The sequence below is a fragment of the Callionymus lyra genome, chromosome 10, assembly GCF_982586985.1.
Source record: "Callionymus lyra chromosome 10, fCalLyr1.hap1.1, whole genome shotgun sequence".
NCBI classification, from domain to species: domain Eukaryota; kingdom Metazoa; phylum Chordata; class Actinopteri; order Syngnathiformes; family Callionymidae; genus Callionymus; species Callionymus lyra.
In genome coordinates, this window is record NC_141827.1 from 13,117,111 (window position 1) to 13,136,149 (window position 19,039).

General features: G+C 40.6%; 2 protein-coding genes across 6 annotated transcripts in view; one reads left to right on the plus strand and one right to left on the minus strand.

Moving 5' to 3' along the window:
• The window catches only part of cacna2d2a (calcium channel, voltage-dependent, alpha 2/delta subunit 2a), a 165,306-nt gene extending 151,849 nt beyond the window's left edge, over window positions 1–13,457 (plus strand). For all 5 annotated transcript variants that reach the window (XM_087800199.1, XM_087800200.1, XM_087800203.1 and 2 more), the window contains 15 exons: window positions 413–473; window positions 734–831; window positions 1,713–1,803; window positions 3,409–3,471; window positions 3,620–3,723; window positions 3,825–4,015; window positions 5,558–5,605; window positions 5,677–5,748; window positions 5,810–5,962; window positions 6,040–6,092; window positions 6,166–6,221; window positions 7,377–7,500; window positions 7,739–7,848; window positions 8,023–8,105; window positions 9,672–13,457. In XM_087800199.1, the coding sequence (XP_087656325.1) occupies window positions 413–473; window positions 734–831; window positions 1,713–1,803; window positions 3,409–3,471; window positions 3,620–3,723; window positions 3,825–4,015; window positions 5,558–5,605; window positions 5,677–5,748; window positions 5,810–5,962; window positions 6,040–6,092; window positions 6,166–6,221; window positions 7,377–7,500; window positions 7,739–7,848; window positions 8,023–8,105; window positions 9,672–9,794 (1,430 nt within the window). In that variant the 3' untranslated portion in view covers window positions 9,795–13,457. The remainder of the gene's footprint in view (window positions 1–412; window positions 474–733; window positions 832–1,712; window positions 1,804–3,408; window positions 3,472–3,619; window positions 3,724–3,824; window positions 4,016–5,557; window positions 5,606–5,676; window positions 5,749–5,809; window positions 5,963–6,039; window positions 6,093–6,165; window positions 6,222–7,376; window positions 7,501–7,738; window positions 7,849–8,022; window positions 8,106–9,671) is intronic.
• abhd14b (abhydrolase domain containing 14B) lies at window positions 12,346–18,869 on the minus strand. The gene is made up of 4 exons (XM_087800212.1): window positions 18,810–18,869; window positions 17,085–17,299; window positions 15,783–16,027; window positions 12,346–14,806 (listed from the first exon to the last, which is right to left on the minus strand). The coding sequence occupies exons 2-4, from the start codon at window positions 17,296–17,298 to the stop codon at window positions 14,627–14,629; spliced, it is 639 nt and encodes a 212-aa protein (XP_087656338.1). The 5' UTR covers window position 17,299; window positions 18,810–18,869; the 3' UTR covers window positions 12,346–14,626.
• Between the last annotated feature and the right edge of the window lie 170 nt (window positions 18,870–19,039).

Below are 19,039 nucleotides of genomic sequence, written 5' to 3' on the forward strand. Positions count from 1 at the left end.
CCCCGCTCCCTCGTCAGTCTGAGGGGTGACACGCCCCATCGGGACCCTCACGCACCCCCCTTACAATCGTTGGCCACGTTGATGCCTGCCCGACTTTTAAAAGCACTCATAATGACGTTTTTGTATGTCTGAGAACTCGCTTCCTGCCGGCAAGTCAGTTCTCCGACTCCCCAAACTTGACCTTGAGGCCAAAAAACCAAACTGAATCTTAAGAATGAGTGCTTCAGCATCCGCCAAAAAGTCGAGTTTGTTTCAAAAGGCACCATAATGGCTAACACCAGTGTTCCCATGACTCCTCAGTGTTGCTATGGTTAACTCCTTCTGCGTCCCTGCACCTCTGAAGACCCGCCGCTGTCCGCTGACAGCACTGCCCCGTCGCACTTCCCAGATAATCTTCACCTTTCTGTTGCAGATTTTGAGTCACTCCTGCCAAACAGTTTTGAGTCAGAAGGACATGTCTTCATTGCTCCCAGGTAGCCTTGTGTGTCACCTGGAGGCTCCAGCCTCTGCTTGTTTGGTCTCTTTTCACGTCTGTGCTTGAAGTGTTTCTTCTCGAACGCCATCCTGTGCTCACATGCCTCACGCCCGAGTGGTTCATTCCAGCGTCGCCGACTCTGAACATGTCATTCATTGCACGCTGATGCCGTGGTGTTGCATGGTCATGATCACCGATGAAGACGGTCGGGGGTTCCACGTCTTTAAATCTTCTTTTTTTTGTTTGTTTTTGTTTCAGAGAATACTGCAATGATCTAGAACTGTCCAACAACAACACGGAGTTCCTGCTAAACTTCATAGCTCTGATGGAAAAAGTCACACCAGACTCCAAACAATGTGAGTTTTGCTCAACACAAACACTTTAGAGCAGTGGTCCCCAACCTTTTCGAACTCAGAGCCCACTTTTAGGTCTCAAAACCCTTTGCGGCCGACCTCCGACCCCATAAATACGAAGGCATTATAATGCAATCTCAGAGCACTTTTCTTTATTGAACATAAAGGACTGAAATCAATGAAGGAGAAACATATTGGAAGCTCCACAGTCATTAACACAGCATCTGTAACATGTTGCAACACCTTCAGTATTAGACACACACACACTCGCACGTATACACACACAGAGTCACACACAACGTCAAACGTAAACAAGTCAAGTGCAATGCATAATGCGGCCGATAACAACCAAAGTTCCTATCTCTCATTTCCTTGTCACATGTGCAATGTAAGTAAGTAAGTAAGTAAGTAATTTTTATTTATATAGCGCTTTTCCAGACCAGGGTCACAAAGCGCTTAAACAATTAAAACAATATTCAATAAAGTATATACTTTAAAGGTCAAGATAAAACTGATAACACAACAGGAGTTCCAGAAAATCAAGGAAAATCCTGAACAAATAAAATGTCTTAAGATGTTTCTTGAAGGAGTCAGTAGATCATCAAGCGCAAAGAGAGTGTCTAATCCTTTTAAACTTATTGAGTTTTAACATTTAAAACATTATTATGTGTATTTTATTAATAATAAACATCCACCCTCCGACAAAAAAATGATAACATTTTGGAAACGATTTTGCGGCCCACTTGCAATACCCTCGCAGCCCACAGGTTGGGAATCACTGCTCGTCTAGAGGACTTTCATCCTCGTGTCTGATTTGTACAAGGTTTCTGACTCCAAAGTTCAGTCGAGATATATTCAATAATGTAAATGTTTTTTGTGTTCAGGTGATAATTTGCTGCTTCATAACCTGATCCTGGACACCGGCATCATCCGACAGTTAGTGGACAAAGTGTGGAAGAACAAAGATTTAAACACGTAAGTCGAAAATTATGTTTAATTTCTCTTACATTCAAGATGTTTAAGCTTTTGTCTGGAGAAGTTTTTTAATTATCTTTGGATTTTGTAAAATAAAATAAAAAAGACCTAATAGTAATGGCTAGTAAGTAGCTATAAGCAACTTAATATGCTACAGTATATCAACAGACTTCTCTTGGTTTTAAAAGGATGTGAGGTTACATCTAATCATTTCTCAGAGCCAAGGATTATACAGCAAAGACTGCTGTCTAGTGACGCCATGCTTTCCTCAGCCCATCACTACTTTGAGGAGTATCTACCCCCCTTTAACATTCTCGTCTCTCGAGGCTGTCGTTGTTATTTTAAAAGCTACATTTTCAGACAATATTTCTTGATTAAATTAATAAAAATTGCATTTATTTCATTCAATCTCGTGTGATTTAACAATACGTACGAACTGTTGCGCTACATTTCATATAGGACTCTACGATTTAATTGCGATATTCAAAAATGCGATTATTATTATATCGCAGAGGTTGCGATTTTATTTAATGTTCATTTAATTTTCGAGCCGTCGAAATGACTTGCTAGCGGTGCTGAGAGCAGCAAGCGGAGAAAGACGTTTGAACCCGTTGAACAGTGACGTCTAGAGAAGCTAAATAGCAGCAGCAAGAAACAAACTACAGTGTTTTAAAAAAACTTTACATCCTGACATCGGTTCATACATTTGTGTCGACCCACATGTCTGTCTGTGTGTGTGCGTTTGTAGTAAGAAAAAGAAGAATGACTGACTAGTGTTTTCACTTTTCTTTACTCTGCACTGTGGATTGTATGATTTATTATTGACTCATAAAAAGAAATGTTTACATCACACTTTTAGCACATTTTTACAGTAATTTTTAGTATTTGTAGTGAATGTGTTGTTTGTTTACAAGTGTAATTAGAGTAACTAAATAAACCTTCTGCCCTTACCTTATTTTGTAGTTGCTTCATTTGCCTTTATCATAAAAATTACTTAATAACTTTATCTTGAGAGCCAAAGAGAAATATATTTTAATGTAAAGTTAATCATTCATTTTATTGGATTAAAAAAATGCATAAAAAATAGGACATTGAAAAAATAATCGCAATATTCTGGAAATAATCGCAATTATATTTTTTGCAATAAACGTTCAGCCCTAATTTCATACATGGCATGACAATGCTACAAGACATCTCGCTCCAAAATCCAAGCCCGCAAATATATAGTTTTGTGGCCGAAATTTAAACAGCTATTAAATTCTAGTTTAACTTACTAGGCATGTTGATACAATTGGTTAAATCATGCTGCATTAAAGTCAGTGATAGAGATTATCAATGTCAACAGTACATCTGGAAAAGGCAGATTAACTGTTGAAATTGTTGAAAGGGAATAGACTTGCCTTTCATCCAGTTTGATAAGTATAAGTAGACTGGTGGTGATAAAGGCAGGAGCTATGTTTGTATGAAGATATCGGGAGGATTTGTGCCAACATTAAATCAGTGTGTGTTGAACATAAAGTAACCTTGGGACTGAAAAGAAATACATTTTTGCTTTTTACAAACGTGAAAGAAGGTTGAATCCATTGTGCCTCTTGTCACGTGTAGATATGGGTTCCTGGCTGTGTTTGCTGCCACAGACGGAGGAATAACAAGAGTGTTTCCGAACAAGTGAGTCGCCCTCCTCCTCCTAAACTGTGTCGTCCTTTGTCCGACATATTTGTCGTGTGAGAATCACCGACACAAACAAAAGGTCTTTGTGCGACACCTGGCTTGTTGGTCGCAGATGTACAACTCTGTCGTGGCTTTAAATCTTCAGGGCGGCGGAGACCTGGGAGGAAGACCCTGAACCGTTTAATGCCAGCTATTACCGGCGCAGTCTGGACAACAAAGGCTACATCTTCCGCGCGCCTTATCGCACAGGTGAGTGATGCTCCGCGGGCCGAGGTTGTAAATCTCAACCCGGTGCCTGTGAAATGTTGCGTCTCTTTGTTTATTACCTCCCTCTTCCTGACGCTCCACAGCCAAGGACGAGCTGCTGAACCCAGACAACGACACCATCGGGATCCTGGTCAGCACGGCGGTGGAGATGACGATCGGAGGGAAGACCATCAAACCTGCAGTTGTTGGGGTGAAGCTGGACCTGGAGGCCTGGGTGGACAAGTTCAAAATCCTGGCCAGTAACCACACGGACAACCGCCAGGGCTCCAACACGGTGGCAATATGTTCTGATTCTCATGTTTCAAAACTGATTTGAATATCTGGTCCAAATAAAGATTCAGTTCTTAGTACAAATATAATGATATAAGTCAATAATTGAATGTTTCCATGTTTTCTTGATAACACTTAGGTTAGGTTAGGTAGAACTTTATTGATCCCTCAGGAGGTCTCCTTCGGGAAATTGTTTTTTTTTTCCAAATTATCCACAGCAAATACAGCAATTTTTAATAAAAAGCTATGAAATTTTATTGACAATAACAGTGATTCTATGCATTTCATGTTTTCTTTTCTGTCTGTTACTACTTGATAGAAGACAACAAGGATGCTTTAATTAGTCTGTGACTGTATATGATTCTTTTTAAAATAATTAAATGTTGAAGGTTCAACGGATCAGACGTCCAATAATATGACGTTTTGAAGCTATTATAGTTTTCTTGCTATGCTCTTAAAACTCTTGGAAAACATGGGGTTTTTAAACCATGTGATTCGGATCCTAAAACCTCTGGGATGTTGTGTGAGAATTTTATAAACAATGGCAAAGTTTCTCTTATAGTCCGGGTATAAACAGGAGGTAGATCGTCCTGTGAGATCGATAAGAAAGGCATCAGTGAAAGAGTGAAAACACAACTTGATTTGTTGTTGCTTTGGTCAGCTTTTAAAGAAATCCAATCAAAGCTTGTGTAGAATCAACGACATGTTCGATGAAAATCGTACTTGGACATCCGTGGTCACATGACGGTTTTCTCGTGCTCACTTAAAATGATTATTTTCAATTCAGTTGTGGCTAAAACCAGCAGAGTGACTCCTCACATGATGTTGATGGTGAGCCTTTACCATGTAGGTTGATTTAATCCTGGTTGAGTTGAAACAAAAGTATATCTTCCTTTGAGGTTTTTCCGCAGTGATCCGCCCACAGTGGAGTCCTTTAGAAAGACTTTTCTTTAAATTTCCAACTTGTAAAACTCTTATCACGACCGCACACCGGCTGAATAAGATCAGAAACATTATCCTAATGTTTAGGTCGAGGGACAACGATCGTCTCAAGCTTCCTGCTTGAAATGAGGAGATTCAGATGACGTCAGTCTATGCGTTGATGGTTGAGATAAAACATGTTGTTTCTACACTCGTGTGTCTCCTTCCACTTTCTGACTGGTGAGATTCATAGAAGCTACCAAAGCGATTTGTTCGTACAAGAGAGGAAATCCTTCCTAAGATCAGTGTTTAAATTGCACATGATCGCCCGAGTCACACTGTCACGAATGAGATTTTCTTCTAGTTGGACAAAGCAAGCATGATAATACGACTGAGAGCTTGTTAGCCCTGGTAACATCAGGATAGTAAAGAACGTACGAGCGTAGAAAGTAACAACTGATTTTGTGCATCCACATCATGAGTGGCTGTTTCTGATTAAAAATAATAAGTTCTTTTGAATGTATTTAGAAAACTGATTGAATATAAGTATTACATATTACAGTATATATATATTATTATTGAGTTTCTTTGCTGATGATTTTTTCTCTGGTTCTGACCCCGACAGTGTGGACCAAACCGCATCTGCGAAATGGACTGTGAAGCCAACAGTGACGTCAGTATCATTTATTTCTCATTATAAAAACCTCCCAAATATTCTTCTCAGCAGCTTCCTTCTCTTCGCAGGATCTCGTCTGCTACCTGATAGACGACGGAGGCTTTTTAATCATGTCCAACCAGAAGGACGACTGGAACAAGGTAGAGTCCTTGAGTTTCATTGGTTTTCGGCCGCGTCTTGACCTCCGCGTGTCGCCGTCAGGTGGGCATGTTCTTCAGCGACGTGGACCCCTACCTCATGTACGCGCTCTACAACAACTCCTTCTACAACCGCAAGCAGTCGTACGACTACCAGTCGGTGTGCGAGCGGGTGCCCAACAGTGAGGCCGGCGCCGCCCGCAGAGGGGTGTTTGTGGTAAAAGATGAATTCATGGCTATAGATATATGATAAAGGATAAATATGTATTGATCTCATTTCTCTGTTGGCCGCAGCCTACGATCGCAGACTTCGTCAACCTGGCGTGGTGGACGTCAGCGGCCGCCTGGTCAGAGTCTTTTCCCTTCAAACGTTCCACGACAATAATTATAAGAATAATACAATGACCAATGTCGTTACAGGTCGTTGTTTCAACAGTTTATATACGGACTGGCCTATCACAGCTGGTTCGTCAGAGGTGAGCTCACACTGTAGCGAACAAAAATCCATTAACTATTAGTTAAAGTCGTTTATGTTATTTATGTTATAAGTTACCAGGCAGAGGTTTAAAAATCACACACAAATACAATGTAAAACACAAAACGTCCACAAGATGAAGTCCAAGAAAACAAAAGCAAGGGTGGTTGCAAGGCGCAAGATCCACTATGGATTTTCTGGAACTCCTGTTGTGTTATCAGTTTTATCTTGCCCTTTAAAGTATATACTTTATTGAGTATTGTTTTGATTGTTTAAGCTTTTGATTGTTTGATTGTGACCCTGGTCTGGAAAAGCCCTATATAAATAAAAATTACTTACTTACTTACAAAAACACAAAAAGGCAAACATTTAATTCAGAACTCACCAGAGGAACACAATGCACTCTGACAGGAAGAAAAAAAAAACTGTCAGGAGATTTATGTCCGAGATGTCAAGACGTAGGTTCAGGCTGAAATACTGAGAGGTTTACTGATGGTCCAGAGAAAACGTGCTGATGTCACGGACTGTTAAGAGAGCAGCAATATATATACATATATATACATATATGTATATATATATAATTGTCAAGGGTGTTAGTGGTGTTTTAAGATATGTTTGCTTACTGAATATAGATGTATATCTACATGTATAGCCACATGCTCCTACCCAGTTGCAAAACAAATAGACTCAAGGACTCATTCATTCCTCGGGCTATTAAATTGTACAATTCTGAGTTCGGGGGCAGGAGTGGGGTGAAAGTATCTGGATGTTCTGTTCTATGTTAGTCTTTGTATCCTTTGTCTTTGTTGTTTTTCTTTGATCTATGTTCTTTGTCTTTATCTTTAGACTTAGATTGTATCGTCTTTTCCTTTCTCTTTATGTTCTTGTTCTTATTTTATTTTGATTTATTTTTTATTTTTCATGAAAAATTGCTGTATTTTCTGTGGCTATTGGAAAAAAACAAATTTACCTTACCTTACCTTACCTTACCTTATAAATGACTGTACCAAAGTCAACAATCTATGCAGCCTAGAGGCCGGTGATGGTACTAACAGGAAAATGGATCCAAAACTACCAACGACATTATTATTATTAGCTTTTTAAATTGCTGTGTGAAAAGGTTTGGAAGTGACGTCCGCTTTATTCTCTGTCGCAGACGAGGTGGACGCCGAGGGAATCGATTCCAAAGAGCGCAGCTGCGTAATGATCCAGACTCAGTACTACTTCAGTAACCTCAGCAGCTCCTACAACCTGCTGCAAGACTGCGGCAACTGTTCCAGGTCCGTACGCACCACAAAACACACACACCGCCGTGAATCACTTAGCCCGGGCACATTCATCTCTGCCGCTGGAGCTAATAAAGTCCACTGATGATTAAAGCGTATCATCTTTAATGAAAGCGTCACATCATTGGCTAAATGAGCCTTGGAAGAGTGTCTCATGAATCCTGATCCATTAGCAAATGAGCCTGTGATGCGGAGAGAGGGGGGGATGTTGACACTTCCTCTCTCTCTGCAGGCTGATCCACGCCAAGAGGATAAACAACACCAACCTGTTGTTTGTGGTGGCGGAGAAGATGCTGTGCAACACCTGCGAGATAGAGAACCTGTCCCAGGAGGAGGAGGAGTGTATCCTTTCACTGTTCCAGCCATCGCTGCATTTCATCTCCTCATGACGCAGGAAGCTCGCTCTCAAGGTCATGGGCGGCGATGACGAGTCATTTGCGGGGGGATGACGTTGGCGGCGGCGAGAGGGAGCCCCCCGGAATTTTGTCGTTTTTCCTTATTTGAAAATGTTTTCAGACAAAGAAGAAAATCCGTGCGAAGAAGTCGCCGTGGCACGATATCGAAAAGGCCCGTCAACCTGCTTCGACAACAACATTGCGGTAAGGGTTCACACATGTGCACGAGTCATAAGATCGTATATGACCCACAAACTCAAAGTTATGGATCGAAATGTACTTTTCAAGTGTTGATGGTTCTGTCCAACCATGACTTGGAAAGTGTGACCATTTTTGACTTCCTTAACGGAGCAACATTTTGTTTTTAAAAAAGTGAAAACTATGTCGAATTCAAGAACAGTGCAACTCATCGAGTGTCCACTGGAGGCTGACATCAGAAAGAGACGCACTATTACTTTTACTGCATTAAGAAACATCCATAGTCTTAAACAATCATTTCATTTCATTCTAAATTTAGACAATATTTGCATTCATTCGTTTTCCTGAATGATTGAGGCGCGGTTGACTCGACTGACAAGTGTATTGCTCATGGGCTCGATGAGTTGATTGGCCAATCTCAAACTCCGCCTCCAACCAGAGTCTGGCTAAACCTGGGCTGTGTCTCAAATTGCGCACTTCTCCAAGTGCACTTTAAGACAGTGCACGTACTTGCCCAGTGCACACATTTTCGACAGGTACTACTGTCTTGCCAGAAATGACTCGACAGCTTCTTCTTCTACTACTTTTTAACAATGATTGCAACCAGCCGTTGGAACCCCATCGCCGATAGCGTTTTTCTCCAATTGAATCAAGTAGTCAAGTTGTGTTTCATTGTGTTATTACTGTTGTTGTGTTGTTTTGTGGTAAAATGAGTGTTTTATCGAGACATTTACGCTGGTGTCTGCTCCGAAGACGTGTCGTCAGTGGCGTAGCTTCCGTTTAGTGTCATCTACGTCACTAAGATGGCGGTCGTTGAGGGTGGAAAGTGTCCATCGATTCACACTTTAACTTTCTGGCCGTTTGTGCACTCAAAATACTAAGTGTAATGCTGTGTCTCAAATCGCATACTAGCGTACTCAAAGTTAGTATTTTTAGTGCGTAAGTGCGTCTCAACTCTTAGTATGCGAAATTTAGTGCGCCATGCACACTAAATTGTCACTAAAACGCCCTCAAAACTGAGCATGGTTCGATGGACACTAACCATCCTAAACGGCCGCCATCTTAGTGACGTTTTAAACGGAAGTTACGTCATATATATATACATATATGTTCATATACTTACAGGTGTATTTTCAGCAGCAGTAGAAGGATGACACGTCTTCGCTGCTGATACCAGCTTAAATATCTCGCGAATATTTCGATTCTCATATTTTTTCTTTATTTCTTTTTCCAAACTTGCAAAAACGTGCTGCCAGCAGGTGGCGATAGAGTTCAAACAGCTGGTTGCAACCATCGTTAAATAGTAGTAGAAGAAGAAGCTGTCGCGTCATTTCCGGTTAGTGCGTAGCAGCAGTGTTTGATTTGAAACATACTATCTGTGGAGGATTTGCGTACTAGTTAGTATGTACACTATCCTGATGCATACTAACTTCTAGTATACTAAGAGAAGTATGCGATTTGAGACACAGCATAAGTGACGTCACGGATCCATCTGTAATGCGAATGAACAGAATGTGAACCTCGAAATCGAAGGTGAAGTACTAACCTCACTGTGTTTCTCTCTCTCCTCAGGAGAACACTTCAGATTGTGGGAGGGGTCACTCCTTCCGTCCGTCCATCTACACTCTACTCCCGATCCAGCTCCTCCTGCTCTACCCAGCCATCAGTCCTCTCCTCCAGTCTATACAGCATTAGTCTGACTCCTCCACGCGACCCCCCCTTCCCCCTCCAGCTCCTCTGCTGCCCCCCTGCCCTCTCTTCTGTTCTGGTTTAGTCATAAATAATAATGGGACTTCCCGCAGTGGCAAGCCCGGAGCGCCGCGCTGCTCAAGCTCGCTTCAGTTCATGTCGCTATGTGACAACTGCTGGATATTTGTGTCTTCAGCCAAGTTTCATCAGCAAGGACAACAGTGGCGTCGGACCACCTGGATGATGGGAAAAAAAACCCCACCTTTCGGTAGATACTGGTCACTGCCCACAGAAACAAGGTGGAAAAAAACCGTCTTTCTGACCAGAGGTGGGACTTCTAGCCTCTCTCCACCGCCTCTGTCCTCTCTGAAGACGTCAGCTATCGCCACCAGTAACGGAAAAAAAAAAAAAAGACAATAGAAACCGTCCAGTATCCAGACATGTCTTGTGTAAACCGCTGATGTGATGAGTATTTCCAAAACTTAGCTCTTAATTTGAAAATCCGAAAGTCGTTTTGGTGTTTAAAAAAAAAAAACGACATGAATTGATTCATGCACTATATCTACTTGCCAAAATGAGATAGGCTTTCATGTGGTCTTACTTTCTAGCCAACACAAAGAGAGCACCGTGGCCAAAAAAAAAAAAAAGGTTGTCAGACGAAAAGCATGGTGGTCATCGACGGTGACGGGTGAGTTTTTGTTTCGGAAGGCCGCCGCTCTCTGGCTCGTGACAGCTGTACAATTGTAAAGCAGTGTTGAGTTCAGGCACACGTGTTGATGTCATGTACTCTTTTTCTTTTTTTGTTCGATCGAACCACGCTGACCTCTCTGGCTTCCGACGAAAAAAACATCCTCGTGCTCCCCCGATGTGAACGCTCACCTCCGCCAATCAAAACCACAGGCCGTCACCACCGATCTCACGCTTTGTATGTATGTGCTCGACGTGTCACCGCCGCGTCTTTACTTTTCCTCTCTCTCTCGGCTCCTATTTACCGCCGTCGACCGAAGCCGTTTAGACAACTCTCGCTGCTGAGGGGGTACAGGGGGCTCAACGGCTCGTGCAGAAGAGAAGCCACTAGACATGGTGTTCACATGCAGTAGTCGTCCGGTGTTATCAGGTTCAACATCCATCCTTTTTTCGTGTGAACAGTGATCTAGACTGCCGTGTTCATGAGCTCTTCATTAGTGCCTTGATGCACTTTGTTTTGGACCAACTGGCCGCTGAAGAGAGAAGCAGTATAGTTAAGGAATATGTTCTTAAAATCAAATCTAACTAAAAAATCTATCCTCATCAGACTGAGCATTTCATCTTTCTTTTTTATGTGATCGTGACACTAGCAGGTGATGCTAACAAGCTCTGCCATAAAGTAATGATGCATTTCCTGAATCCTCTCCTCCAGAAATAACCACAGATGACATCAGAAAAACGTGTCTACTAACAACAAGATGTTTTCTTTAAATCATCTTTGACATCCTGAAGTATGGATGTTGGGTTGTTGATGTCATCCACACAAATCAGTTTAGAGAAAGTATGTCGATGTTAACAAACCGCAGTATTGAAACAAGACGACAAAAAAATGTTAGACTCAATAAAACTTAAAAATAAACCAATGTGTCACATGAATTGACTTCATAGATGTATAAGGATGCTTGTAAATGTTTTACTTTATGAGTAAAAAAAAAGATCATGGCCAAAAATAGAAAGAGTCAGCTCGTGTTGTTACTATACTGCTTCTCTACTACACAGCCAAACATGGAGCTACAATATCAGTAATTGTTATAATGTGGTCGTAGACTATTTCGAGGGCCAGCTGACTTCTGTAGTTCTGCCTAAATGTGTGTGTGTGTGTGTGTGTGAATGTTCAAAAAATATAATCCTAAAAGGGGAATGTTTTCTAAAAAGACCAAGAGTGTGCACAGACGTGTGCTGCTATGCTCATGAAAAGTGTTTCGATTCAACCAAAAAAAAAAAAAAGTTTGGTCTGCGTCTCCACCGGAGGGAGCAGGTTCACGTGCTGTGTAGAATGTGTAGCTCATCAGTGTTCGTTTCATTTCTGTTTCCAAGTGGCCGCTTGGTCATCGACGCCTCCGAAAATGCCTTAGCGTTCCACTCCACACGGGACTCTGATGTTTCCCTCGCTCGCCCGCGATCACACGGCTTCGAGATAAAGATATCCCGTCGGTGATAGGAAGCGACGAGAGGGCTTGTATCTTAAACAACTTCACCTAACACACTGTCAATCACGGATTTATTGTCGAGAAATGTTTCCACCCAGAGTTTAGGTTTTTAATGTTGGCTAAACAACATTAATCAAATCAGAACCTTAACTCAATACATGTGACCCTAAAACAGACGTTGTTTAGTCAGATTAAACTCGGAATCACGTTTTATGTAACATAATATATACGTTCTCCAATTCAATGAGGCGTGAACTGTAGTCAACTCGAAGCCTGTGTACTGTGATATATTGTCTATCGTCTAGTAAGTGTCTGATAAAAACAACCTGTACTACAAGTCCCATGATCCACTGCAACAGTAAAAACGATCCTATTTTGAACTGATGTTACAGATTTATTGAAATATTGTGCATTTCCCATGTACAAACAATTGAGCCTCGGTTGAATGACACACTTTTGACGTCACTTTGAACTGTAACTCATCAGAGCACCCGTCACACGCCCCGTGGACGTCCGACCCCCGAGACACACCCCGTCTCTCCGTCCAAGCCGGACGAGAAAGCACATAAATATGTACAAGTGCACCAGGACATCCTTCACGAGGCAGCGAGAACACAAATATGTAACGACACGTATTCATGGCCAGATGGGAGAGATGTCGGGGCACGAGGCGGACCTGTGGTCCAAGGTCGCTGTTTGGCGGGTTGTCAGGAAGTGTGACTTTCGCCGAGCAGCATGAGCTCGCCCAAGCTGAAGGTCACCACGAGGTCGTGATGTGACGTGCTTCCTGGAGGAGGAACGCTCTTTCTAAAGGGACACTTCTATGAGTTGAAGAAAAAAAAAATGTTGCCAAAAAATGAAAAAATAGGGAAAAAAAAGGGGGGGCAGCTTAGGGATGAGAGGACAGGGGAGGTGTTTTAGGACCTGAGACATAATATAAAGGGTCTACATGAAGACCCTCCTCCCGGACCTGGCTGCCTCTGTGTTGGTGCGTCTCTGTGGGAAAGAGTGTATGTGAATCTGTAGTCTGTAGTCTTGGTGCTCTGTGACCCTGTTTGAACATTGTGTGAAAAAAAGAACAACAATCTTTAGAGAAAACAAAAAACCGTAAAAGCAGTCGAATTTTAAGTGAAGTTTAAAAAAAATACATATATGAATATATATATATATAGGAATACACCACTGTTGCAAAAATTTCAGATCTGAATTTAAGAAATGTAATTGACTTTATTTTTATTATGATTACGATGACTTCTCGTGGGAGTGTGAATGTTCGTGTGTGTGCAAGAGTTAGCGCTTTTCTTTTCTGGACGTGTGTGTCCACGTTGCTCCATTCTTTTGTACAGTTGAAGCTTCAAAAAAAAAAAAAAAAAACAGAAAAGAAGGCAAATATTTGTAAAATATTGTGTCTGTGACTCCTTGTAAAATATTTTCAAATTGTTTATTACAGAGAATCAGTTATTATTAAATAATGTTCATATTTTTCACTTCACTTTCTGTGTGCAGCGTTTTTCTTCAGAGGTTTGAAAAAGGATCATTTTTCGGGCGCTACAAAAGTAGTGATGGTAGAAACATATCTGAGATCTTCCTCAACAGTTCCTACTGATTATAGATTAGACTCCGGGGTGTCAAACCGGTCCAGAAAAGGGCCGAGACGGTGCAGGTTTTTGTTCCAACCAGTCAAGCACACATGAGTTAACGAATCAGGTGTCGGCTTAAAAAAGCAACACCTGACTGACAATCAATTGATTACTGTATCCAGACGCCTGATTGGTTCGACTATATGGTTGGATATAAAACCTGCACCGTCTCTGCCCTTTTCTGGACCAGTTTGACACCCTTAGTTGTTCATAGATGCTGTGTCTCAAATCGCATACTACTCTTAGTATGCTAGAAGTTAGTATGCATCAGTTTAGTGTACATACTAACTAGTACGCAAATTCTCCACAGATAGTATGTCTCAAATCAAACACTGCTGCTACACACTAACCGGAGATCACATGACAGCTTCTTCTTCTACTTCTATTTAATGATGTTTCAACCAGCTGTTTGAACGCTATCGCCACCTGCTGGCAGCACGTTTGGCAAGTTTGGAAAAAGAAATAAAGAAAAAATATGAGAATAATCGAGAGATATTTAAGCTGGTATCAGCAGCGAAGACGTGTTTATCCTCCTACTGCTGCGGAAAATGCACCTGTAAGTATATGAATATATATGCATTTATATATGACGTAACTTCTGTTTAAAACGTCACTAAGATGGCGGCTGTTTAGTGTGTTTAGTGTCCATCGAACCATGCTCAGTTTTGTGGGTGTGTTAGTACGCCAATTTAGTGTGCATGGCGCACTAAATTTCGCATACTAAGAATTGAGACGCACTTATGCACTAAAAATACTAACTTTTAGTACGCTAGTATGCGATTTGAGACACAGCACAAGTCCTTCACATTCACACAGACATACAATTGAATTCGATTATTTGGCTCTTGAAGTTTGAGTAGTAGTAAGAACTAACCAGGTGTCGTAAGAACTAAGGATTGGACACGTAGAAGAGATTTAAGACAAAAGTGCGTGACAGCGATATTGATTATTTAAAACGAAACCGTGTTCGGTCCAGGGTCAGAACAAGCAGGACGATTAGATCTTATCTCGGGGTTCATCGTCACAGCTCGCTCAGGAAGTCCGTGAGGATCTTGTGCCAAGTGTCCGGGTCGTCCAGATAGCAGGGGTGGCCGGCTCCCTCCATCACCGCCACCCTGTGATTGGGCAGGTTGCTCAGGTTCTGACGCGACACCTCCCCGAACTGAGCGTCCCGGTCTCCGTAAACTATGAGCGTTTGGACCTGGAGTGACAGACAGAACATGATTCCTCAACCGTTGAGAGAAACCTTCATTTTTAGATCATGGATGGAATATAGTTTTGCAATAACATTTTTTGTCAAGTTAAGTATTGGGCTACATGAGCACACAGTAGTACCTACACATGATTGGGGCATTTATACATATAATATAAATATGTACTGCTTTCAAGTATCATTGTTGTTATTATTCTCCCTCGTAATTACTGATCTAAATAGGAAATATTGATCAATTATTAATCAGATTATACAGTTTTTAATCATTTATTTTTTTAATGTCATTTAATTATATATTTCATACTTTAATGTATCACCTCATGTATCACAGTAACGATCTTCCTCTCTCTTTGCGCTTGATAGAGTCTACTGACTCCTTTAAGAAACATCTTAAGACGTTCTTATTTGTTCAGGCTTTTCCTTTATTTTCTGGAACTTCTGTTGTGTTATCAGTTTTATCTTGACCTTTAAAGTATATACTTTATTGAATATTATTTTGATTGTTTAAGCGCTTTGTGACCCTGGTCTGGAAAAGCGCTATACAAATAAAAATTACTTACTTACTTACCTCTGCTATTATATGTTTGTATCTTTACTATTTTCACATTATTTCGATTATAGTGAGTAATTATATGCGAAAGTTTACCAGCTACTCATGCAACACACTACTTTATTGTTGGAGATTATCTGAAAATAAAACACTGGTGTAAAAGTGGGCACATGTGTAAAATAAATAACCACCAGTTAGACTGACAGCACAACAGATATTCCTGTGGCTGTTATCATCTTCTATTTATCTTCCCCATCATCATTCCAACATGAACATTACAAACACACAAGGAGAGACGTCTTTGTGATTCACTTTTAACTCATTTAGATTAATAAAACTCTATTTTTGGTTTATTGGATAAATGTATTATAAGCTCTTTAAATGTTAGCATTATTTTTGGATGTACACGTGTACCTTCACCCTCTGGTACTGCTCCGCCTTGATCTTGTCGGTGCAGATGGGGGCCACGGGGACGAAGGCCCTCACCAGGGACGGGTGCTCCAGCAGGAAGGGCAGCGAGTACATCCCGCTGAGGGAGGGGCTGATCACCACCACGGGACTCAGACCCAGACCGTCACACACTTCCTTCAGGAAGCCCGCCGGCGCGAGCTGGCCCACCTCCACGGGTGCTGCTACTGCGGATTTAGACCGTCCGAGTCCTGCGGGCCAGAAGAAGAGAAGAAGTCTGAATTAAGTCACCGGTTTCGGTTCACTCGTTTGAGGTTCTCTCTCTCTGGTGTGGAGGGACAGTGGAAAGTGGAAATTCTCTCTCACCACACTCAGCCGTGGGTCATGATTGACAGCTACTGTTGGTCAAAGTCACTTTATTTAAATGTCATTTATATGCTGAAAATACACTTTGTTATCTGTGTAATGGAGCGGTGATGCAGAGGTTAGTGCTCTTAAGTGGGTCTGCAGCTACGACGTGAACGTTCACTGTCTCCATGTGACGAGACCTGAGTGTCCTCAACCTCTAACCTTGGTTAGCTGGGACAATATCATAACAATAACACACTCTTTGGATGGAAGAATATTTGAGGGAATGTCAAGTCACAGTTAGATATGATTAAAATCTTGGTCATTCTTGTTTTCTATAACTATCTTGACCAAGTTTTAACTTCAATGTTAATCTTCAACGTGCAAGTTAGTTATGAATGTGTCCTCATTTATATTTTCTTGTGTAATCCTAGCTGAAAGAGCAAGGGGGGAGGAATTATAGAACTCGTCCTTATTGATTATGGAATATGTATTAAATGAATTGAATTTTAATGGGGATTTTCTGCCCCCTTGTGGCCCCTTACAAATTACTATGACTTACTTACTTTCCCTCGATTAAGTAAGTAAGTCATTTTTATTTGTATACCGCTTTTCTAGACCAGGGTCACAAAGCGCTTAAGCAGTCAAAACAATATTCAATAAAGTATATACTTTAAAGGTCAAGATAAAACTGATAACACAACAGGAGTTCCAAAAAATCAAGGAAAAGCCTAAGTTGTCCTCCCCCCTAAAACCTTCACCAAGAGGTCTACATGATCATTTTGAAGAGATTTTCTTGAGTGGTTTGAGAGTCTATAAGACAGACTGCTACATATACACAGACCTGCCATTATATATGTATAGCTTTATCAAATCAAATGTATTGTTCACAATCTTTTTTTGCCTTTTACTCTCTATTGAAATGTGTTTGCAAAGAATGCACACGAGACAAACTCTCACCTGGCAAGTCGATGGCAACGGCACGACAGCCGGCCTTGGCCAGAGTCTCCAGAGTTCCGATGTTCAGCCAGTTTTCGGATGAGAAACGGATTCCATGAAGTAGCAGAACTGACATCTTCACCTCCCCAGAGGCAGGACTGCTCTGCCTGTAGAAGAGCGGCGCCGAGCAGCTGCCCACCTGCAGACTCCCTTCTGTGCCAACCACGTCCGACATCCTGAAAAACAACCACTTTTATAGGCTTCACCTGCGGAAGTTTAACTCTTTTTGCATGAAATAGATCTATGTGAGACTGAGTTGCACGACTAATGTTGAGTGGAGGAAACAAGGCCGAAATGCTGCAGGCTCAAAACAAAAAATGGTTTTTGACATTTCAGGTAATCATCAATGCATCTTATAAGTCTGGCTACCTTATTTAGTTATTGTTAATTGTTCATTTTATTTATTTTTCATTCCAATATATCGTTGGTTCAAATAATACTATTTAAGGTAAGGTAAAACTCTATTTGATTTGTAATTGTTTTTTCCAATAGCCACAGAAAATACCGCAATTTTTCATAAAAATAAAAATAAAAAAAATAAAATAAAAAATAAGAACAAGAACAAAGAGAAAGAACAAGATGATACAATCTAAGTCTAAAGATAAAGATAAAGAACATAGATCAAAGAAAAATAACAAAGACATACATGTATATATAAAATATTTCATTTTCTCAATACATATACAGTTTATTGATCTACAGAATATATTCTTTTACAAGGCTAATCATTTACCTAAAGCCTTGTAAACATCTCACATGATCGGTTAAAGTTTACAAAAGAGTTTCTGTTTCTGTCTGTGTTTGACACGAAAAGATCTGATGATAAGTGTAACTGCCAACACTTGTTGATCTTTGGACAAAAGCAAGCGTTGAATTGAACTGTCAACTCATTTTATTTTAAATAACAAAGAAACATCACTAATAAACTATTTGATTTCATTATTCAGTTTAGAATCCAAACATGTTTTAATGTCGGAAATAGGTCTTGGAAAAACTATGATAAAGAGAACCACAGAAGTACATGTCCTTAAAGGACTTTGTTATAGAGGGAAGTCGCTCAGAGGATAGAAAACGCCCAGTTCGTTAAGTAGTTGCACAAATACAGGTAAAGGGTAAAAAATACCTTGTTTATGTAACATGACAACTTAGACAACTTGTGACAACGTTAGAAGCTAAAACATCGTTGAGATTCCTATAAAAAATGTTAACATCTGTTTAACCTGCTTTTAAAAAAACATTGGGCGTGTCTGATGCCTCAGGGTGTTAAAGCAACAGATATTTTAAAACGAAAGAGAGAAAAAGTGAACGAATATATTGCTATTAGATGAATATATTGTAGAATTGTTTATTAAAAAAAAGAGTATAACATTACGCACGTCTACAGAACGAGTACACGTTTAAGTTATATACTATATTTAATAACTCAGCCAGTCTGTGGTGTTTTTGATATTATGTTATCATAACAAAAACTTTTCTTTACCTTTTCAACGTCATAAATAGTGACGATCGAGCCACAAAGATATTGAATTTACAGAACATTAGACATAAATGACATAAACGCGATCGCTGCTAAAAAAAAAATGTCTTCGCAAGTTCGGAGTCTACGTTAAGCCTGTTTTAGTTTAGGTTTGTTTTTTTCATGCATTTCTTATTCATGCTTTTAAAGCGTTATACCGGTGTTTTTACCTGACAGTCGACCAGTGCAGCCCCAGCAGATCCAGAGTCTGTTCTAAATTTCACTTCATCAGCCGGATAAGAGCAGTAGTGAGAACGGTTGGAAAATACTCTACCGCCCTCTAGCGTCAGCATCCCGAGCTGCACCCATTCTATTTTAAAAAAAAGTATCGATTAGGACCGTCAATCATTGACTGTTTGATCGATCATCTGTGTTTGATGGGGTTTAGGGCCTTTGTTTG

Excerpts from the sequence above, each read along its gene's own strand:
- abhd14b (XM_087800212.1), bottom strand. The coding sequence starts at position 17,298 with ATGTCGGACGTGGTTGGCACAGAAGGGAGTCTGCAGGTGGGCAGCTGC. Across the intron at positions 16,028-17,084 it reads CGTTGCCATCGACTTGCCAG|GACTCGGACGGTCTAAATCC; the intron begins GTGAGAGTTTGT and ends TCTGGCCCGCAG. Across the intron at positions 14,807-15,782 it reads AGCAGTACCAGAGGGTGAAG|GTCCAAACGCTCATAGTTTA; the intron begins GTACACGTGTAC and ends CTGTCACTCCAG.